Here is a 23,390-nt window from a genome sequence, read left to right on the forward strand (position 1 = left end):
ATGGTCTCTAGGGAGTAGTGTTCATATGGTCTCTAGGGAGTAGTGTTCATATGGTCTCTAGGGAGTAGTGTTCATATGGTCTCCAGGGAGTAGTGTTCATATGGTCTCTAGGGAGTAGTGTTCATATGGTCTCTAGGGAGTAGTGTTCATATGGTCTCTAGGGAGTAGTGTTCATATGGTCTCCAGGGGAGTAGTGTTCATATGGTCTCTAGGGAGTAGTGTTCATATGGTCTCCAGGGGAGTAGTGTTCATATGGTCTCTAGGGAGTAGTGTTCATATGGTCTCCAGGGAGTAGTGTTCATATGGTCTCTAGGGAGTAGTGTTCATATGGTCTCTAGGGAGTAGTGTTCATATGGTCTCTAGGGAGTAGTGTTCATATGGTCTCTAGGGAGTAGTGTTCATATAGTCTCTAGGGAGTAGTGTTCATATGGTCTCTAGGGAGTAGTGTTCATATAGTCTCTAGGGAGGAGTGTTCATATATTCATCACTGGTCTCTATGGAGTAGTGTTCATATGGTCTCTAGGGAGTAGTGTTCATATGGTCTCTAGGGGAGTAGTGTTCATATGGTCTCTAGGGAGTAGTGTTCATATGGTCTCTAGGGGAGTAGTGTTCATATGGTCTCTAGGGAGTAGTGTTCATATGGTCTCCAGGGAGTAGTGTTCATATGGTCTCTAGGGAGTAGTGTTCATATGGTCTCTAGGGGAGTAGTGTTCATATGGTCTCTAGGGAGTAGTGTTCATATGGTCTCTAGGGAGTAGTATTCATATGGTCTCCAGGGAGTAGTGTTCATATGGTCTCTAGGGAGTAGTGTTCATATGGTCTCTAGGGAGTAGTGTTCATATGGTCTCTAGGGAGTAGTGTTCATATGGTCTCCAGGGAGTAGTGTTCATATGGTCTCTAGGGAGTAGTGTTCATATGGTCTCTAGGAAGTAGTGTTCATATGGTCTCCAAGGAGTAGTGTTCATATGGTCTCCAGGGAGTAGTGTTCATATGGTCTCTAGGGAGTAGTGTTCATATGGTCTCCTGGGAGTAGTGTTCATATGTTCTCTAGGGAGTAGTGTTCATATGGTCTCTAGGGAGTAGTGTTCATATGGTCTCTAGGGAGTAGTGTTCATATGGTCTCTAGGGAGTAGTGTTCATATGGTCTCTAGGGAGTAGTGTTCATATGGTCTCTAGGGAGTAGTGTTCATATGGTCTCTAGGGAGTAGTGTTCATATAGTCTCTTGGGGAGTAGTGTTCATATGGTCTCTAGGGAGTAGTGTTCATATGGTCTCTAGGGAGTAGTGTTCATATGGTCTCCAAGGAGTAGTGTTCATATGGTCTCTTGGGGAGTAGTGTTCATATGGTCTCTAGGGAGTAGTGTTCATATGGTCTCCAGGGAGTAGTGTTCATATGTTCTCTAGGGAGTAGTGTTCATATGGTCTCTAGGGAGTAGTGTTCATATGGTCTCCTGGGAGTAGTGTTCATATGGTCTCTAGGGAGTAGTGTTCATATGGTCTCTAGGGAGTAGTGTTCATATGGTCTCCTGGGAGTAGTGTTCATATGGTCTCTAGGGAGTAGTGTTCATATGGTCTCTAGGGAGTAGTGTTCATATGGTCTCTAGGGAGTAGTGTTCATATGGTCTCTAGGGAGTAGTGTTCATATGGTCTCTAGGGAGTAGTGTTCATATGGTCTCTAGGGAGTAGTGTTCATATGGTCTCCTGGGAGTAGTGTTCATATGGTCTCTAGGGAGTAGTGTTCATATGGTCTCTAGGGAGTAGTGTTCATATGGTCTCTAGGGAGTAGTGTTCATATGGTCTCTAGGGAGTAGTGTTCATATGGTCTCTAGGGAGTAGTGTTCATATGGTCTCTAGGGAGTAGTGTTCATATGGTCTCCAGGGAGTAGTGTTCATATGGTCTCTAGGGAGTAGTGTTCATATGGTCTCTAGGGAGTAGTGTTCATATGGTCTCTAGGGAGTAGTGTTCATATGGTCTCCAAGGAGTAGTGTTCATATGGTCTCTAGGGAGTAGTGTTCATATAGTCTCTAGGGAGTAGTGTTCATATGGTCTCTAGGGAGTAGTGTTCATATGGTCTCTAGGGAGTAGTGTTCATATGGTCTCTAGGGAGTAGTGTTCATATGGTCTCTAGGGAGTAGTGTTCATATGGTCTCCAGGGAGTAGTGTTCATATGGTCTCTAGGGAGTAGTGTTCATATGGTCTCTAGGGAGTAGTGTTCATATGGTCTCTAGGGAGTAGTGTTCATATGGTCTCTAGGGAGTAGTGTTCATATGGTCTCTAGGGAGTAGTGTTCATATGGTCTCCAGGGAGTAGTGTTCATATGGTCTCTAGGGAGTAGTGTTCATATGGTCTCTAGGGAGTAGTGTTCATATGGTCTCTAGGGAGTAGTGTTCATATGGTCTCTAGGGAGTAGTGTTCATATGGTCTCTAGGGAGTAGTGTTCATATGGTCTCTAGGGAGTAGTGTTCATATGGTCTCTAGGGAGTAGTGTTCATATGGTCTCTAGGGAGTAGTGTTCATATGGTCTCTAGGGAGTAGTGTTCATATGGTCTCTAGGGAGTAGTGTTCATATGGTCTCTAGGGAGTAGTGTTCATATGTTCTCTAGGGAGTAGTGTTCATATGGTCTCTAGGGAGTAGTGTTCATATGGTCTCTAGGGAGTAGTGTTCATATGGTCTCTAGGGAGTAGTGTTCATATGGTCTCTAGGGAATAGTGTTCATATGGTCTCTAGGGAGTAGTGTTCATATGGTCTCTAGGGAGTAGTGTTCATATGGTCTCTAGGGAGTAGTGTTCATATGGTCTCTAGGGAGTAGTGTTCATATGGTCTCTAGGGAGTAGTGTTCATATGGTCTCTAGGGAGTAGTGTTCATATGGTCTCTAGGGAGTAGTGTTCATATGGTCTCTAGGGAGTAGTGTTCACATATTCATCACTGGTCTCTAGGGAGTAGTGTTCATATGGTCTCTAGGGAGTAGTGTTCACATATTCATCACTGGTCTCTAGGGAGTAGTGTTCATATGGTCTCTAGGGAGTAGTGTTCATATGGTCTCTAGGGAGTAGTGTTCATATGGTCTCTAGGGAGTAGTGTTCATATGGTCTCTAGGGAGTAGTGTTCATATGGTCTCTAGGGAGTAGTGTTCATATGGTCTCTAGGGAGTAGTGTTCATATGGTCTCTAGGGAGTAGTGTTCATATGGTCTCTAGGGAGTAGTGTTCATATGGTCTCCAGGGAGTAGTGTTCATATAGTCTCTAGGGAGTAGTGTTCATATGGTCTCTAGGGAGTAGTGTTCATATGGTCTCTAGGGAGTAGTGTTCATATGGTCTCCAGGGAGTAGTGTTCATATGGTCTCTAGGGAGTAGTGGTCATATGGTCTCTAGGGAGTAGTGTTCATATGGTCTCTAGGGGAGTAGTGTTCATATGGTCTCTAGGGAGTAGTGTTCATATGGTCTCTAGGGAGTAGTGTTCATATGGTCTCTAGGGAGTAGTGTTCACATATTCATCACTGGTCTCTAGGGAGTAGTGTTCATATGGTCTCCAGGGAGTAGTGTTCATATGGTCTCTAGGGAGTAGTGTTCATATGGTCTCTAGGGAGTAGTGTTCATATGGTCTCCAGGGAGTAGTTTTCATATGGTTTCCAGGGAGTAGTGTTCATATGGTCTCTAGGGAGTAGTGTTCATATGGTCTCTAGGGAGTAGTGTTCATATGGTCTCTAGGGAGTAGTGTTCATATGGTCTCTAGGGAGTAGTGTTCACATATTCATCACTGGTCTCTAGGGAGTAGTGTTCATATGGTCTCCAGGGAGTAGTGTTCATATGGTCTCCAAGGAGTAGTGTTCATATGGTCTCTAGGGAGTAGTGTTCATATGGTCTCCAAGGAGTAGTGTTCATATGGTCTCTAGGGAGTAGTGTTCATATGGTCTCTAGGGAGTAGTGTTCATATGGTCTCTAGGGAGTAGTGTTCATATGGTCTCTAGGGAGGAGTGTTCATATATTCATCACTGGTCTCTAGGGAGTAGTGTTCATATGGTCTCCAAGGAGTAGTGTTCATATGGTCTCTAGGGAGTAGTGTTCATATGGTCTCTAGGGAGTAGTGTTCATATGGTCTCTAGGGAGTAGTGTTCATATGGTCTCTAGGGAGTAGTGTTCATATGGTCTCTAGGGAGTAGTGTTCATATGGTCTCTAGGGGAGTAGTGTTCATATGGTCTCTAGGGAGTAGTGTTCATATGGTCTCTAGGGAGTAGTGTTCATATGGTCTCTAGGGAGTAGTGTTCATATGGTCTCCAGGGAGTAGTGTTCATATGGTCTCTAGGGAGTAGTGTTCATATGGTCTCTAGGAAGTAGTGTTCATATGGTCTCCAAGGAGTAGTGTTCATATGGTCTCCAGGGAGTAGTGTTCATATGGTCTCTAGGGAGTAGTGTTCATATGGTCTCTAGGGAGTAGTGTTCATATGGTCTCTAGGGAGTAGTGTTCATATGGTCTCTAGGGAGTAGTGTTCATATGGTCTCTAGGGAGTAGTGTTCATATGGTCTCTAGGGAGTAGTGTTCATATGGTCTCTAGGGAGTAGTGTTCATATGGTCTCTAGGGAGTAGTGTTCATATGGTCTCTACGGAGTAGTGTTCATATGGTCTCTAGGGAGTAGTGTTCACATATTCATCACTGGTCTCTAGGGAGTAGTGTTCATATGGTTTCTAGGGAGTAGTGTTCACATATTCATCACTGGTCTCTAGGGAGTAGTGTTCATATGGTCTCTAGGGAGTAGTGTTCATATGGTCACTAGGGAGTAGTGTTCATATGGTCTCTAGGGAGTAGTGTTCATATGGTCTCTAGGGAGTAGTGTTCATATGGTCTCTAGGGAGTAGTGTTCATATGGTCTCCATGGAGTAGTGTTCATATGGTCTCTAGGGAGTAGTGTTCATATGGTCTCTAGGGAGTAGTGTTCATATGGTCTCTAGGAAGTAGTGTTCATATGGTCTCCAAGGAGTAGTGTTCATATGGTCTCCAGGGAGTAGTGTTCATATGGTCTCTAGGGAGTAGTGTTCATATGGTCTCTAGGGAGTAGTGTTCATATGGTCTCTAGGGAGTAGTGTTCATATGGTCTCCAGGGAGTAGTGTTCATATGGTCTCTAGGGAGTAGTGTTCATATGGTCTCTAGGGAGTAGTGTTCATATGGTCTCTAGGGAGTAGTGTTCATATGGTCTCTAGGGAGTAGTGTTCATATGGTCTCTAGGGAGTAGTGTTCATATGGTCTCTAGGGAGTAGTGTTCATATGGTCTCTAGGGAGTAGTGTTCATATGGTCTCTAGGGAGTAGTGTTCACATATTCATCACTGGTCTCTAGGGAGTAGTGTTCATATAGTCTCTAGGGAGTAGTGTTCATATAGTCTCTAGGGAGTAGTGTTCATATGGTCTCTATGGAGTAGTGTTCATATGGTCTCTAGGGAGTAGTGTTCATATGGTCTCTAGGGAGTAGTGTTCATATGGTCTCTAGGGAGTAGTGTTCATATGGTCTCTAGGGAGTAGTGTTCATATATTCATCACTGGTCTCTAGGGAGTAGTGTTCATATGGTCTCTAGGGAGTAGTGTTCATATGGTCTCTAGGGAGTAGTGTTCATATGGTCTCTAGGGAGTAGTGTTCATATGTTCTCTAGGGAGTAGTGTTCATATGGTCTCTAGGGAGTAGTGTTCATATGGTCTCTAGGGAGTAGTGTTCATATGGTCTCTAGGGAGTAGTGTTCATATGGTCTCTAGGGAGTAGTGTTCATATGGTCTCTAGGGAGTAGTGTTCATATGGTCTCTAGGGAGTAGTGTTCATATGGTCTCTAGGGAGTAGTGTTCATATGGTCTCTAGGGAGTAGTGTTCATATGGTCTCTAGGGAGTAGTGTTCATATGGTCTCTATGGAGTAGTGTTCATATGGTCTCTAGGGAGTAGTGTTCATATGGTCTCTAGGGAGTAGTGTTCATATGGTCTCTAGGGAGTAGTGTTCATATGGTCTCTAGGGAGTAGTGTTCATATGGTCTCTAGGGAGTAGTGTTCATATGGTCTCTAGGGAGTAGTGTTCATATGGTCTCTAGGGAGTAGTGTTCATATGGTCTCTAGGGAGTAGTGTTCATATGGTCTCTAGGGAGTAGTGTTCATATGGTCTCCAGGGAGTAGTGTTCATATGGTCTCTAGGGAGTAGTGTTCATATGGTCTCTAGGGAGTAGTGTTCATATGGTCTCTAGGGAGTAGTGTTCATATGGTCTCTAGGGAGTAGTGTTCATATGGTCTCTAGGGAGTAGTGTTCATATGGTCTCCAGGGAGTAGTGTTCATATGGTCTCTAGGGAGTAGTTTTCATATGGTCTCTAGGGAGTAGTGTTCATATGGTCTCCAGGGAGTAGTGTTCATATGGTCTCTAGGGAGTAGTGTTCATATGGTCTCTAGGGAGTAGTGTTCATATGGTCTCTAGGGAGTAGTGTTCATATGGTCTCCAGGGAGTAGTGTTCATATGGTCTCTAGGGAGTAGTGTTCATATGGTCTCTAGGGAGTAGTGTTCATATGGTCTCTAGGGAGTAGTGTTCATATGGTCTCTAGGGAGTAGTGTTCACATATTCATCACTGGTCTCTAGGGAGTAGTGTTCATATGGTCTCTAGGGAGTAGTGTTCATATGGTCTCTAGGGAGTAGTGTTCATATGGTCTCTAGGGAGTAGTGTTCATATGGTCTCCAGGGAGTAGTGTTCATATGGTCTCTAGGGAGTAGTGTTCATATGGTCTCTAGGAAGTAGTGTTCATATGGTCTCCAAGGAGTAGTGTTCATATGGTCTCCAGGGAGTAGTGTTCATATGGTCTCCAGGGAGTAGTGTTCATATGGTCTCTAGGGAGTAGTGTTCATATGGTCTCTAGGGAGTAGTGTTCATATGGTCTCTAGGGAGTAGTGTTCATATGGTCTCTAGGAAGTAGTGTTCATATGGTCTCCAAGGAGTAGTGTTCATATGGTCTCCAGGGAGTAGTGTTCATATGGTCTCTAGGGAGTAGTGTTCATATGGTCTCTAGGGAGTAGTGTTCATATGGTCTCTAGGGAGTAGTGTTCATATGGTCTCCAGGGAGTAGTGTTCATATGGTCTCTAGGGAGTAGTGTTCATATGGTCTCTAGGGAGTAGTGTTCATATGGTCTCTAGGGAGTAGTGTTCATATGGTCTCTAGGGAGTAGTGTTCATATGGTCTCTAGGGAGTAGTGTTCATATGGTCTCTAGGGAGTAGTGTTCATATGGTCTCTAGGGAGTAGTGTTCATATGGTCTCTAGGGAGTAGTGTTCACATATTCATCACTGGTCTCTAGGGAGTAGTGTTCATATAGTCTCTAGGGAGTAGTGTTCATATAGTCTCTAGGGAGTAGTGTTCATATGGTCTCTATGGAGTAGTGTTCATATGGTCTCTAGGGAGTAGTGTTCATATGGTCTCTAGGGAGTAGTGTTCATATGGTCTCTAGGGAGTAGTGTTCATATGGTCTCTAGGGAGTAGTGTTCATATATTCATCACTGGTCTCTAGGGAGTAGTGTTCATATGGTCTCTAGGGAGTAGTGTTCATATGGTCTCTAGGGAGTAGTGTTCATATGGTCTCTAGGGAGTAGTGTTCATATGTTCTCTAGGGAGTAGTGTTCATATGGTCTCTAGGGAGTAGTGTTCATATGGTCTCTAGGGAGTAGTGTTCATATGGTCTCTAGGGAGTAGTGTTCATATGGTCTCTAGGGAGTAGTGTTCATATGGTCTCTAGGGAGTAGTGTTCATATGGTCTCTAGGGAGTAGTGTTCATATGGTCTCTAGGGAGTAGTGTTCATATGGTCTCTAGGGAGTAGTGTTCATATGGTCTCTAGGGAGTAGTGTTCATATGGTCTCTATGGAGTAGTGTTCATATGGTCTCTAGGGAGTAGTGTTCATATGGTCTCTAGGGAGTAGTGTTCATATGGTCTCTAGGGAGTAGTGTTCATATGGTCTCTAGGGAGTAGTGTTCATATGGTCTCTAGGGAGTAGTGTTCATATGGTCTCTAGGGAGTAGTGTTCATATGGTCTCTAGGGAGTAGTGTTCATATGGTCTCTAGGGAGTAGTGTTCATATGGTCTCTAGGGAGTAGTGTTCATATGGTCTCCAGGGAGTAGTGTTCATATGGTCTCTAGGGAGTAGTGTTCATATGGTCTCTAGGGAGTAGTGTTCATATGGTCTCTAGGGAGTAGTGTTCATATGGTCTCTAGGGAGTAGTGTTCATATGGTCTCTAGGGAGTAGTGTTCATATGGTCTCCAGGGAGTAGTGTTCATATGGTCTCTAGGGAGTAGTTTTCATATGGTCTCTAGGGAGTAGTGTTCATATGGTCTCCAGGGAGTAGTGTTCATATGGTCTCTAGGGAGTAGTGTTCATATGGTCTCTAGGGAGTAGTGTTCATATGGTCTCTAGGGAGTAGTGTTCATATGGTCTCCAGGGAGTAGTGTTCATATGGTCTCTAGGGAGTAGTGTTCATATGGTCTCTAGGGAGTAGTGTTCATATGGTCTCTAGGGAGTAGTGTTCATATGGTCTCTAGGGAGTAGTGTTCACATATTCATCACTGGTCTCTAGGGAGTAGTGTTCATATGGTCTCTAGGGAGTAGTGTTCATATGGTCTCTAGGGAGTAGTGTTCATATGGTCTCCAGGGAGTAGTGTTCATATGGTCTCTAGGGAGTAGTGTTCATATGGTCTCTAGGAAGTAGTGTTCATATGGTCTCCAAGGAGTAGTGTTCATATGGTCTCCAGGGAGTAGTGTTCATATGGTCTCTAGGGAGTAGTGTTCATATGGTCTCTAGGGAGTAGTGTTCATATGGTCTCTAGGGAGTAGTGTTCATATGGTCTCCAGGGAGTAGTGTTCATATGGTCTCTAGGGAGTAGTGTTCATATGGTCTCTAGGGAGTAGTGTTCATATGGTCTCTAGGGAGTAGTGTTCATATGGTCTCTAGGGAGTAGTGTTCATATGGTCTCTAGGGAGTAGTGTTCATATGGTCTCTAGGGAGTAGTGTTCATATGGTCTCTAGGGAGTAGTGTTCACATATTCATCACTGGTCTCTAGGGAGTAGTGTTCATATAGTCTCTAGGGAGTAGTGTTCATATAGTCTATAGGGAGTAGTGTTCATATGGTCTCTATGGAGTAGTGTTCATATGGTCTCTAGGGAGTAGTGTTCATATGGTCTCTAGGGAGTAGTGTTCATATGGTCTCTAGGGAGTAGTGTTCATATGGTCTCTAGGGAGTAGTGTTCATATGGTCTCTAGGGAGTAGTGTTCATATGGTCTCTAGGGAGTAGTGTTCAAATGGTCTCTAGGGAGTAGTGTTCACATATTCATCACTGGTCTCTAGGGAGTAGTGTTCATATGGTCTCTAGGGAGTAGTGTTCACATATTCATCACTGGTCTCTAGGGAGTAGTGTTCATATGGTCTCTAGGGAGTAGTGTTCATATGGTCTCTAGGGAGTAGTGTTCATATGGTCTCTAGGGAGTAGTGTTCATATGGTCTCTAGGGAGTAGTGTTCATATGGTCTCTAGGGAGTAGTGTTCATATGGTCTCTAGGGAGTAGTGTTCATATGGTCTCCAGGGAGTAGTGTTCATATGGTCTCTGGTCTCTAGGGAGTAGTGTTCATACATTCATCACTGGTCTCTAGGGAGTAGTGTTCATATGGTCTCTAGGGGAGTAGTGTTCATATGGTCTCTAGGGGAGTAGTATTCATATGGTCTCTAGGGAGTAGTGTTCATATGGTCTCTAGGGAGTAGTGTTCATATGGTCTCTAGGGTGTAGTGTTCATATGGTCTCTAGGGAGTAGTGTTCATATGGTCTCTAGGGAGTAGTGTTCATATGGTCTCTAGGGAGTAGTGTTCATATGGTCTCTAGGGGGTAGTGTTCATATGGTCTCCAGGGAGTAGTCTTCATATGGTCTCCAGGGAGTAGTGTTAATATGGTCTCTAGGGAGTAGTGTTCATATGGTCTCTAGGGAGTAGTGTTCATATGGTCTCTAGGGAGTAGTGTTCATATGGTCTCCAGGGAGTAGTGTTCATATGGTCTCTAGGGAGTAGTGTTCATATGGTCTCCAGGGAGTAGTGTTCATATGGTCTCTAGGGAGTAGTGTTCATATGGTCTCTAGGGAGTAGTGTTCATATGGTCTCTAGGGGAGTAGTGTTCATATGGTCTCTAGGGAGTAGTGTTCATATGGTCTCCAGGGAGTAGTGTTCATATGGTCTCTAGGGAGTAGTGTTCACATGGTCTCTAGGGAGTAGTGTTCATATGGTCTCTAGGGAGTAGTGTTCATATGGTCTCTAGGGAGTAGTGTTCATATGGTCTCTAGGGAGTAGTGGTCATATGGTCTCTAGGGAGTAGTGTTCATATGGTCTCTAGGGAGTAGTGTTCATATGGTCTCTAGGGAGTAGTGTTCATATGGTCTCTAGGGAGTAGTGTTCATATGGTCTCTAGGGAGTAGTGTTCATATGGTCTCTAGGGAGTAGTGTTCATATGGTCTCTAGGGAGTAGTGTTCATATGGTCTCTAGGGAGTAGTGTTCATATGGTCTCTAGGGAGTAGTGTTCATATGGTCTCTAGGGAGTAGTGTTCATATGGTCTCTAGGGAGTAGTGGTCATATGGTCTCTAGGGAGTAGTGTTCATATGGTCTCTAGGGGAGTAGTGTTCATATGGTCTCTAGGGAGTAGTGTTCATATGGTCTCCTGGGAGTAGTGTTCATATGGTCTCTAGGGAGTAGTGTTCATATGGTCTCTAGGGAGTAGTGTTCATATGGTCTCTAGGGAGTAGTGTTCATATGGTCTCTAGGGAGTAGTGTTCATATGGTCTCTAGGGAGTAGTGTTCATATGGTCTCTAGGGAGTAGTGTTCATATGGTCTCTAGGGAGTAGTGTTCATATGGTCTCTAGGGAGTAGTGTTCATATGGTCTCTAGGGAGTAGTGTTCATATGGTCTCCAGGGAGTAGTGTTCATATGGTCTCTAGGGAGTAGTGTTCATATGGTCTCTAGGGAGTAGTGTTCATATGGTCTCTAGGGAGTAGTGTTCACATATTCATCACTGGTCTCTAGGGAGTAGTGTTCATATGGTCTCTAGGGAGTAGTGTTCACATATTCATCACTGGTCTCTAGGGAGTAGTGTTCATATGGTCTCTAGGGAGTAGTGTTCATATGGTCTCTAGGGAGTAGTGTTCATATGGTCTCTAGGGAGTAGTGTTCATATGGTCTCTAGGGAGTAGTGTTCATATGGTCTCTAGGGAGTAGTGTTCATATGGTCTCCAGGGAGTAGTGTTCATATGGTCTCTAGGGAGTAGTGTTCATATGGTCTCTAGGGAGTAGTGTTCATATGGTCTCTAGGGAGTAGTGTTCATATGGTCTCTAGGGGAGTAGTGTTCATATGGTCTCTAGGGGAGTAGTATTCATATGGTCTCTAGGGAGTAGTGTTCATATGGTCTCTAGGGAGTAGTGTTCATATGGTCTCTAGGGTGTAGTGTTCATATGGTCTCTAGGGAGTAGTGTTCATATAGTCTCTAGGGAGTAGTGTTCATATGGTCTCCAGGGAGTAGTGTTCATATGGTCTCTAGGGAGTAGTGTTCATATAGTCTCTAGGGAGTAGTGTTCATATGGTCTCCAGGGAGTAGTCTTCATATGGTCTCCAGGGAGTAGTGTTCATATGGTCTCTAGGGAGTAGTGTTCATATGGTCTCTAGGGAGTAGTGTTCATATGGTCTCTAGGGAGTAGTGTTCATATGGTCTCCAGGGAGTAGTGTTCATATGGTCTCTAGGGAGTAGTGTTCATATGGTCTCCAGGGAGTAGTGTTCATATGGTCTCTAGGGAGTAGTGTTCATATGGTCTCTAGGGAGTAGTGTTCATATGGTCTCTAGGGGAGTAGTGTTCATATGGTCTCTAGGGAGTAGTGTTCATATGGTCTCCAGGGAGTAGTGTTCATATGGTCTCTAGGGAGTAGTGTTCATATGGTCTCTAGGGAGTAGTGTTCATATGGTCTCTAGGGAGTAGTGTTCATATGGTCTCTAGGGAGTAGTGTTCATATGGTCTCTAGGGAGTAGTGTTCATATGGTCTCTAGGGAGTAGTGTTCATATGGTCTCTAGGGAGTAGTGTTCATATGGTCTCTAGGGAGTAGTGTTCATATGGTCTCTAGGGAGTAGTGTTCATATGGTCTCTAGGGAGTAGTGTTCATATGGTCTCTAGGGAGTAGTGTTCATATGGTCTCCAGGGAGTAGTGTTCATATGGTCTCTAGGGAGTAGTGTTCATATGGTCTCTAGGGAGTAGTGTTCATATGGTCTCTAGGGAGTAGTGTTCATATGGTCTCTAGGGAGTAGTGTTCATATGGTCTCCAGGGAGTAGTGTTCATATGGTCTCTAGGAAGTAGTGTTCATATAGTCTCTAGGGAGTAGTGTTCATATGGTCTCCAGGGAGTAGTGTTCATATGGTCTCTAGGGAGTAGTGTTCATATGGTCTCTAGGGAGTAGTGTTCATATGGTCTCCAGGGAGTAGTGTTCATATGGTCTCCAGGGAGTAGTGTTCATATGGTCTCTAGGGAGTAGTGTTCATATGGTCTCCAGGGAGTAGTGTTCATATGGTCTCTAGGGAGTAGTGTTCATATGGTCTCTAGGGAGTAGTGTTCATATGGTCTCTAGGGAGTAGACTTGAGAGTGTTACCTGTGTAGATGTGGTGTAGACTAGAAGGCCCCGTAGAAAGAGATTTGACGTTTGTGGATTGTGAAGAATCATTTTTTATTTTTTATTCTGTCTTCACAGAGACCTGGAGGAGAAGAGCCTCCTGAAGAAGATGAGGGAGCCAAGAGGATTGACCCTCTTCATCAGCTCATACAGTTATTCAGCAGGACGGCCCTGACTGAGAAGTGGTGGGTAACTCTGCTCTCTAGCTGGTTAGTAAACTGTAGTAATACCAGGACTGTAACACTCTCTATATGATACATCATCCTCTCTACCCGGTGGTATAAAACTATAGTAATACCAGGACTGTAACACTCTCTATATGATACATCATCCTCTCTACCCAGTGGTATAAAACCATAGTAATACCAGGACTGTAACACTCTCTATATGATACATCATCCTCTCTACCTGGTGGTATAAAACCATAGTAATACCAGGACTGTAACACTCTCTATATGATACATCATCCTCTCTACCCGGTGGTATAAAACCATAGTAATACCAGGACTGTAACTAGTAATGTTACATCATCCTCTCTACCTGGTGGTATAAAACCATAGTAATACCAGGACTGTAACACTCTCTATATGATACATCATCGTCTCTACCCGGTGGTATAAAACCATAGTAATACCAGGACTGTAACACTCTCTATATGATACATCATCCTCTCTACCTGGTGGTATAAAACCAGGACTGTAACACTCTATAGGATACATCATCCTCTCTACCTGGTGGTATAAAACCATGATAATGCCACGGCTGTAACTGATCCATTACAGTGGATCTGATGTCTACCTGATGTTCTAGAACCTTCCTGATTCTACTACTACTATGACACAATAATAATGACCTTATCTACTGTGTGTTGCAGTAAGCTGGAAGAGGACATTCTCTACATGGCCTATGCTGACATTATGGCTAAGGTACCTCTTGCATTCAGAGTGGTCTTATGTCACAATCCATTATGTTTTTCTACTGATTCATAAATTATTTGATTGGTCCTATCACTTCATTGGTTGATTGATTTATTACTTGATTGGTCCTATCACTTCATTGGTTGATTGATTTATTACTTGATTGGTCCTATCACTTCATTGGTTGATTGATTTATTACTTGATTGGTCCTATCACTTCATTGGTTGATTGATTTATTACTTGATTGGTCCGATCACTTCATTGGTTGATTGATTTATTATTTGATTGGTCCTATCACTTCATTGGTTGATTGATTTATTACTTGATTGGTCCTATCACTTCATTGGTTGATTGATTTATTACTTGATTGGTCCTATCACTTCATTGGTTGATTGATTTATTACTTGATTGGTCCGATCACTTCATTGGTTGATTGATTTATTATTTGATTGGTCCGATCACTTGGTTGATTGATTTATTATTTGATTGGTCCGATCACTTGGTTGATTGATTGATTTATTATTTGATTGGTCCGATCACTTGGTTGATTGATTTATTATTTGATTGGCCCGATCACTTCATTGGTTGATTGATTTATTGGTTATAATGTCTTTCTCTTTCTGTATCATCCATTTCTCCACCAGAGCTGTCATGATGAAGAGGATGAGGATGGAGAGGAGGTGAAGAGTTTTGAAGTAGGTATCTCCTCTTGAACACCGTCCAACCCATTTAACTTTTGCCCATCCCTCCCCCAGAAGCATTTTAAAAAGAGGGTGACGTCTTTTAAAATGTGGGTTATTTAGTTTCCCATGGCTTGCAGGCAGCTTTTAAATGAACCCTAAAGAGATGGCAGCTAGAGTCTTCTCTGAGTTGAGATAATGACCCCTGAAGAGATGGCAGGTAGAGTCTTCTCTCTGAGTTGAGATAATGACCCCTGAAGAGATGGCACATAGAGTCTTCTCTCTGAGTTGAGATAATGACCCCTGAAGAGATGGCAGGTAGAGTCTTCTCTCTGGGTTGAGATAATGACCCCTGAAGAGATGGTAGGTAGAGCCTTCTCTGAGTTGAGATAATGACCCCTGAAGAGATGGCACATAGAGTCTTCTCTCTGAGTTGAGATAATGACCCCTGAAGAGATGGGACATAGAGTCTTCTCTGTTGAGATAATGACCACTGAAGAGATTGCACATAGTCTTCTCTCTGATTTGAGATAATGACCCCCGAAGAGATGGCACATAGAGTCTTCTCTGAGTTGAGATAATGACCCCTGAAGAGATGGCACGGAGAGTCTTCTCTGAGTTGAGATAATGACCCCTGAAGAGATGGCACATAGAGTCTTCTCTGAGTTGAGATAATGACCCCTGAAGAGATGGCACGTAGAGTCTACTCTGTTGAGATAATGACCCCTGAAGAGATGGCACGTAGAGTCTTCTCTGAGTTGAGATAATGACCCCTGAAGAGATGGCACGTAGAGTCTACTCTGTTGAGATAATGACCCCTGAAGAGATGGCACGTAGAGTCTACTCTCTGAGTTGAGATAATGACCCCTGAAGAGATGGCACGTAGTCTACTCTCTGAGTTGAGATAATGACCCCTGAAGAGATGGCACATAGAGTCTTCTCTCTGAGTTGAGATAATGACCCCTGAAGAGATGGCACGTAGAGTCTACTCTGTTGAGATAATGACCCCTGAAGAGATGGCACGTAGAGTCTACTCTCTGAGTTGAGATAATGACCCCTGAAGAGATGGCACGTAGAGTCTACTCTGTTGAGATAATGACCCCTGAAGAGATGGCACGTAGAGTCTACTCTCTGAATTGAGATAATGACCCCTGAAGAGATGGCACGTAGAGTCTACTCTCTGAGTTGAGATAATGACCCCTGAAGAGATGGCACATAGAGTCTTCTCTCTGAGTTGAGATAATGACCCCTGAAGAGATGGCACGTAGAGTCTACTCTGTTGAGATAATGACCCCTGAAGAGATGACACGTAGAGTCTTCTCTCTGAGTTGAGATAATGACCCCCGAAGAGATGGCACATAGAGTCTTCTCTGAGTTGAGATAATGACCCCTGAAGAGATGGCACATAGTCTTCTCTCTGAGTTGAGATAATGACCCCTGAAGAGATGGCACGTAGAGTCTACTCTGTTGAGATAATGACCCCTGAAGAGATGGCACGTAGAGTCTACTCTCTGAGTTGAGATAATGACCCCTGAAGAGATGGCACGTAGAGTCTTCTCTGAGTTGAGATAATGACCCCTGAAGAGATGGCACGTAGAGTCTACTCTGCTGAGATAATGACCCCTGAAGAGATGACACGTAGAGTCTTCTCTCTGAATTGAGATAATGACCCCTGAAGAGATGGCACGTAGAGTCTTCTCTCTGAGTTGAGATAATGACCCCTGAAGAGATGGCACGTAGAGTCTACTCTGTTGAGATAATGACCCCTGAAGAGATGGCACGTAGAGTCTACTCTCTGAGTTGAGATAATGACCCCTGAAGAGATGGCACGTAGAGTCTTCTCTGAGTTGAGATAATGACCCCTGAAGAGATGACACGTAGAGTCTTCTCTCTGAGTTGAGATAATGACCCCTGAAGAGATGGCACGTAGAGTCTTCTCTCTGAGTTGAGATAATGACCCCTGAAGAGATGGCACGTAGAGTCTTCTCTGAGTTGAGATAATGACCCCTGAAGAGATGACACGTAGAGTCTTCTCTGTTGAGTTGACACAATCTTGTGCAATACAAACTTTCTCACACATCGTTCATTGACATTAATGGGAGACTTGTGGATCTCAAGTTGGAGATCCAATCAGATGATAATGATATGGCTCATCTGTCTCATACCTGGTGTAATTTACCATAGATTGACCACATTTTTTATTTTGATTTATTTAACGAGGCAAGTCAGTTAAGAACACATTTTGTTACTTACCCTGGCCAAACCCTAACCCCGGACGACGCTGGGGCCAATGACGGCCTACCCTGGCCAAACCCTAACCCCGGACGACGCTGGGGCCAATTGTGCTCCGCCCTTTGGAACTCCCAATCACGGCCGGTTGTGATACAGCCTGGAATCGAACCAGGGGACGTCTGTAATGACGCCTGTAGCACCGAGACGCAGTGCCTTAGACCTCTGCTCCACTCTGGAGCCCCTGTTATAATGGAACATGGTGTACATCTGTATCTTTTTTTTTCCTTGTGTGGTTTGTGTGATCATGCAGCGACACTCTTAAAACACTGAGGATGTTAATCAGCATGGCTTTTCAGTAGGCTGCTCACGGCTGTTCCTCAGGACCACATCCTGTCCTTATTACACCAATCTTTTCACCATCATTTTCTGGGAGGTTTTTCTATTTTTTCTGAGTATAGCTGGGTGGGATCCGTGCACTGTGAAATGATACCATTCTGTTTCCCCAGTGTGATATAAGCAAAGGTTTAAGCAACAAAATTGCCAAGAAGGAGGAAGAATCTCTGGTAACAAAGTTCTCAAAAAAACAACTGTCTCTTGTTGATTTTGCATCTTGTTTCCTTTCCAGTATTTCTGTATTTCATGTTCCTTTTGAAGGTTCCTCATTCATATCGTTCAGCCCCGCCCCTCTCCGCTTCCTGATTTGTTTTTTTCTTCAACACTGTAAAAAAAAAAAAAAAAGCCTAAATTAGGAGAGCGGCCATCTTGCTTTTCCCGAGCTCTTCCATCCCCTTGTGTTCTTCTGCTGTGGCTCAGATGGAAAGTGGGGAAGCAGCCAAGCCTGGACCCCTATAGCGCTCCCTGCCATGCTGTTCCCTCAGTCGGGCAGAGTTGTTGCTGCTGTTTGGTTGTCACTGTTTCAGTGGGTGTTGCTGGAGACATGACACTGTCCCCCTCGTTGTCTATCTGTCTCATGACCCTCAGCACTGAGCTTACAGTCCACCTCACTGTACTAACACACAGACAGACTGCCTGCTCCCATCCAGCTCCAAGCCCTCTGTAGTCTTAACTAGCCAATGTGGGGCCCTGTGGTTATGAGTTACAATATTGTAATACATTTGTCTTCAACAGGCATTATTAACACCGGTGACATCATCCTGAATTCAATTTGAAAGACGTTGATAGAAAACACCTACGGAAGGTGATCTTGGACCTGGTGCAGGAGTAGGTCTTCACCTCCAGGGTGGTGTTGAGTGTCTTGTAGCCCGATGGGCGCACGGTGGTCTGATTGGACAGGAAGGTGCAGTCTCTCAGGTCTCTCCTCCTCCTCCTCTTCCTCCTCTTCCTCCCTCCCTCCTGCAGGAAAAAGAGATGGAGAAACAGAAGCTGCTATATCAGCAGGCCAGGTTACACGACCGAGGTGCTGCAGAGATGGTGCTGCAGACTATCAGCGCCAGCAAAGGTAAGCTCTCTGAGTAGAATGGATGAACAGGATGTCCACTGAGTGGACAAAACATTAGGAACACCTTCCTAATAGTGAGTCGCTGCCCCCCCCCCCCCCCCCCCCCCCCCTTTCAGCCCTCAGAACAGACTAAATTTGTCGGGTCATGGACTGTACAAGGTGTTGAAAGCGTTCCACAGGGGATGCTGGCCCATGTTGACTCCAATGCTTCCCACAGTTGTGTCAAATTGGCTGGATGTCCTTTAGGTGGTGGACTATATTCTTGATACACACAGGAAACTGTTGAGCGTGAAAAACCCAGCAGCGTTGCAGTTCTTGACACCAACCGGTGCGCCTGGCACCTACTACCATACTCCGTTCAAAGGCTACTTAAATATTTAGTCTTGACCATTCACCCTCTGAACGGAACACATACAATATCAAAGTCTCAATTATCTCAAGGCTTAAAAATCCTTCTTTAACCCCCGTCTCCTCCCCTTCATCTACACTGATTGAAGTGGGAGCATAGCTTTCACCTGGATTCACCTGGTCAGTCTATGTCATGGAAAGAGTAGCCATGTGTGATGAATACATTGGACATCTCAGTGACCCATAACTCTCACAACAAAGCAGAGCTCTGTCCACAGTAGGTAGGTAGCTACGTTGTGACATACTAGACCCAGTATAAAGATAACTCTCACAACAAAGCAGAGCTCTGTCCACAGTAGGTAGGTAGCTACGTTGTGACGTACTATACCCAGTATAAAGGTGTTGTGTTCCCCACCAGGTGAGATGGGTCCCATGGTGGCCTCTACTCTGAAGCTGGGGATAGCTGTCCTCAATGGAGGCAACTCGACTGTTCAGCAGGTAGGTCTATCTACCATTACACTGCATCAATCTACCATCAGTCACTTATCGACCTGGTATCTACCATTAAACTGCATCAATCTACCATCAGTCACTTATCGACCTGGTATCTACCATTAAACTGTATCAATCTACCATCAGTCACTTATCGACCTGGTATCTACCATTAAACTGCATCAATCTACCATCAGTCACTTATCGGCCTGGTATCTACCATTAAACTGTATCAATCTACCATCAGTCACTTATCGGCCTGGTATCTACCATTAAACTGCATCAATCTACCATCAGTCACTTATCGACCTGGTATCTACCATTAAACTGCATCAATCTACCATCAGTCACTTATCGGCCTGGTATCTACCATTAAACTGTATCAATCTACCATCAGTCACTTATCGGCCTGGTATCTACCATTAAACTGTATCAATCTACCATCAGTCACTTATCGGCCTGGTATCTACCATTAAACTGCATCAATCTACCATCAGTCACTTATCGGCCTGGTATCTACCATTAAACTGCATCAATCTACCATCAGTCACTTATAGACCTGGTATCTACCATTAAACTGTATCAATCTACCATCAGTCACTTATCGACCTGGTATCTACCATTAAACTGCATCAATCTACCATCAGTCACTTATCGACCTGGTATCTACCATTAAACTGCATCAATCTACCATCAGTCACTTATCGGCCTGGTATCTACCATTAAACTGTATCAATCTACCATCAGTCACTTATCGACCTGGTATCTACCATTAAACTGCATCAATCTACCATCAGTCACTTATCGACCTGGTATCTACCATTAAACTGCATCAATCTACCATCAGTCACTTATCGGCCTGGTATCTACCATTAAACTGTATCAATCTACCATCAGTCACTTATCGGCCTGGTATCTACCATTAAACTGCATCAATCTACCATCAGTCACTTATCGACCTGGTATCTACCATTAAACTGTATCAATCTACCATCAGTCACTTATCGGCCTGGTATCTACCATTAAACTGTATCAATCTACCATCAGTCACTTATCGGCCCGGTATCTACCATTAAACTGCATCAATCTACCATCAGTCACTTATCGACGTGGTATCTCCCATTAAACTGTATCAATCTACCATCAGTCAATTATCGGCCTGGTATCTACCATTAAACTGTATCAATCTACCATGGTATCTGGCATCTAATGTCAAAATGCATCAACCAATATATTTCTAGTCACTTTATTTATATTTCTTTATAGAATTGGTTGTTTGTGTTTCTAGTCGACTGTGTCTCTGTAGTGTTTACTCTCTCATGTCTCTGTAGTGTTTACTCTCTCATGTCTCTGTAGTGTTTACTCTCTCATGTCTCTGTAGTGTTTACTCTCTCATGTCTCTGTAGTGTTTACTCTCTCATGTCTCTGTAGTGTTTACTCTCTCATGTCTCTGTAGTGTTTACTCTCTCATGTCTCTGTAGTGTTTACTCTCTCATGTCTCTGTAGTGTTTACTCTCTCATGTCTCTGTAGTGTTTACTCTCTCATGTCTCTGTAGTGTTTACTCTCTCATGTCTCTGTAGTGTTTACTCTCTCATGTCTCTGTAGTGTTTACTCTCTCATGTCTCTGTAGTGTTTACTCTCTCATGTCTCTGTGTCTCTGTAGTGTTTACTCTCTCATATCTCTGTAGTGTTTACTCTCTCATGTCTCTGTAGTGTTTACTCTCTCATGTCTCTGTAGTGTTTACTCTCTCATGTCTCTGTAGTGTTTACTCTCTCATGTCTCTGTAGTGTTTACTCTCTCATGTCTCTGTGTCTCTGTAGTGTTTACTCTCTCATGTCTCGGTAGTGTTTACTCTCTCATGTCTCTGTAGTGTTTACTCTCTCATGTCTCTGTGTCTCTGTAGTGTTTACTCTATCATGTCTCTGTAGTGTTTACTCTCTCATATCTCTGTAGTGTTTACTCTCTCATATCTCTGTAGTGTTTACTCTCTCATATCTCTGTAGTGTTTACTCTCTCATATCTCTGGAGTGTTTACTCTCTCATGTCTCTGTAGTGTTTACTCTCTCATGTCTCTGTAGTGTTTACTCTCTCATGTCTCTGTAGTGTTTACTCTCTCATGTCTCTGTAGTGTTTACTCTATCATGTTTACTCTCTCATGTCTCTGTAGTGTTTACTCTGTAGTGTTTACTCTCTCATGTCTCTGTAGTGTTTACTTTCTCATGTCTCTGTAGTGTTTACTCTCTCATGTGTCTGTAGTGTCTCTGTAGTGTTTACTCTCTCATGTCTCTGTAGTGTTTACTCTCTCATGTCTCTGTAGTGTTTACTCTCTCATGTCTCTGTAGTGTTTACTCTCTCATGTCTCTGTAGTGTTTACTCTCTCATGTCTCTGTAGTGTTTACTCTCTCATGTCTCTGTAGTGTTTACTCTCTCATGTCTCTGTAGTGTTTACTCTCTCATGTCTCTGTAGTGTTTACTCTCATGTCTCTGTAGTGTTTACTCTCTCATGTCTCTGTATTGTTTACTCTCTCATGTCTCTGTAGTGTTTACTCTCTCATGTCTCTGTAGTGTTTACTCTCTCATGTCTCTGTAGTGTTTACTCTCTCATGTCTCTGTAGTGTTTACTCTCTCATGTCTCTGTAGTGTTTACTCTCTCATGTCTCTGTAGTGTTTACTCTCTCATGTCTCTGTGTCTCTGTAGTGTTTACTCTCTCATATCTCTGTAGTGTTTACTCTCTCATGTCTCTGTAGTGTTTACTCTCTCATGTCTCTGTAGTGTTTACTCTCTCATGTCTCTGTAGTGTTTACTCTCTCATGTCTCTGTAGTGTTTACTCTCTCATGTCTCTGTGTCTCTGTAGTGTTTACTCTCTCATGTCTCGGTAGTGTTTACTCTCTCATGTCTCTGTAGTGTTTACTCTCTCATGTCTCTGTGTCTCTGTAGTGTTTACTCTATCATATCTCTGTAGTGTTTACTCTCTCATGTCTCTGTAGTGTTTACTCTCTCATGTCTCTGTAGTGTTTACTCTCTCATATCTCTGTAGTGTTTACTCTCTCATATCTCTGTAGTGTTTACTCTCTCATATCTCTGTAGTGTTTACTCTCTCATATCTCTGTAGTGTTTACTCTCTCATGTCTCTGTAGTGTTTACTCTCTCATGTCTCTGTAGTGTTTACTCTCTCATGTCTCTGTAGTGTTTACTCTCTCATGTCTCTGTAGTGTTTACTCTATCATGTCTCTGTAGTGTTTACTCTCTCATATCTCTGTAGTGTATACTCTCTCATGTCTCTGTAGTGTTTACTTTCTCATGTCTCTGTAGTGTTTACTCTCTCATGTGTCTGTAGTGTTTACTCTCTCATGTCTCTGTAGTGTTTACTCTCTCATGTCTCTGTAGTGTTTACTCTCTCATGTCTCTGTAGTGTTTACTCTCTCATGTCTCTGTAGTGTTTACTCTCTCATGTCTCTGTAGTGTTTACTCTCTCATGTCTCTGTAGTGTTTACTCTCTCATGTCTCTGTAGTGTTTACTCTCTCATGTCTCTGTAGTGTTTACTCTCTCATGTCTCTGTAGTGTTTACTCTCTCATGTCTCTGTAGTGTTTACTCTCTCATGTCTCTGTGTCTCTGTAGTGTTTACACTCTCATGTCTCTGTAGTGTTTACTCTCTCATGTCTCTGTGTCTCTGTAGTGTTTACTCTCTCATGTCTCTGTAGTGTTTACTCTCTCATGTCTCTGTGTCTCTGTAGTGTTTACTCTCTCATGTCTCTGTGTCTCTGTAGTGTTTACACTCTCATGTCTCTGTAGTGTTTACTCTCTCATGTCTCTGTGTCTCTGTAGTGTTTACTCTCTCATGTCTCTGTGTCTCTGTAGTGTTTACTCTCTCATGTCTCTGTAGTGTTTACTCTCTCATGTCTCTGCAGTGTTTACTCTCTCATGTCTCTGTAGTGTTTACTCTCTCATGTCTCTGTGTCTCTGTAGTGTTTACTCTCTCATGTCTCTGTGTCTCTGTAGTGTTTACACTCTCATGTCTCTGTAGTGTTTACTCTCTCATGTCTCTGTGTCTCTGTAGTGTTTACTCTCTCATATCTCTGTAGTGTTTACTCTCTCATATCTCTGTAGTGTTTACTCTCTCATATCTCTGGAGTGTTTACTCTCTCATGTCTCTGTAGTGTTTACTCTCTCATGTCTCTGTAGTGTTTACTCTCTCATGTCTCTGTAGTGTTTACTCTCTCATGTCTCTGTAGTGTTTACTCTATCATGTCTCTGTAGTGTTTACTCTCTCATATCTCTGTAGTGTTTACTCTCTCATGTCTCTGTAGTGTTTACTCTCTCATGTCTCTGTAGTGTTTACTCTCTCATGTCTCTGTAGTGTTTACTCTATCATGTCTCTGTAGTGTTTACTCTCTCATATCTCTGTAGTGTTTACTCTCTCATGTCTCTGTAGTGTTTACTTTCTCATGTCTCTGTAGTGTTTACTCTCTCATGTGTCTGTAGTGTTTACTCTCTGTCTCTGTAGTGTTTACTCTCTCATGTCTCTGTAGTGTTCTAGTGTTTACTCTCTCATG

The 23,390-nt window shown here is 43.4% G+C and overlaps 1 protein-coding gene across 1 annotated transcript in view; it reads left to right on the top strand.

The window, feature by feature from the left end:
* The window catches only part of LOC139411176 (ryanodine receptor 2-like), a 338,127-nt gene that overhangs the window by 250,345 nt on the left and 64,392 nt on the right, over nucleotides 1-23,390 (top strand). The window contains exons 77-81 of the mRNA XM_071157129.1: nucleotides 12,781-12,887; nucleotides 13,577-13,628; nucleotides 14,265-14,315; nucleotides 17,892-17,991; nucleotides 18,758-18,837. Of these exons, the coding sequence (XP_071013230.1) occupies nucleotides 12,781-12,887; nucleotides 13,577-13,628; nucleotides 14,265-14,315; nucleotides 17,892-17,991; nucleotides 18,758-18,837 (390 nt within the window). The remainder of the gene's footprint in view (nucleotides 1-12,780; nucleotides 12,888-13,576; nucleotides 13,629-14,264; nucleotides 14,316-17,891; nucleotides 17,992-18,757; nucleotides 18,838-23,390) is intronic.

Source organism: Oncorhynchus clarkii, chromosome 1, assembly GCF_045791955.1.
Source record: "Oncorhynchus clarkii lewisi isolate Uvic-CL-2024 chromosome 1, UVic_Ocla_1.0, whole genome shotgun sequence".
Classification (NCBI taxonomy): domain Eukaryota; kingdom Metazoa; phylum Chordata; class Actinopteri; order Salmoniformes; family Salmonidae; genus Oncorhynchus; species Oncorhynchus clarkii.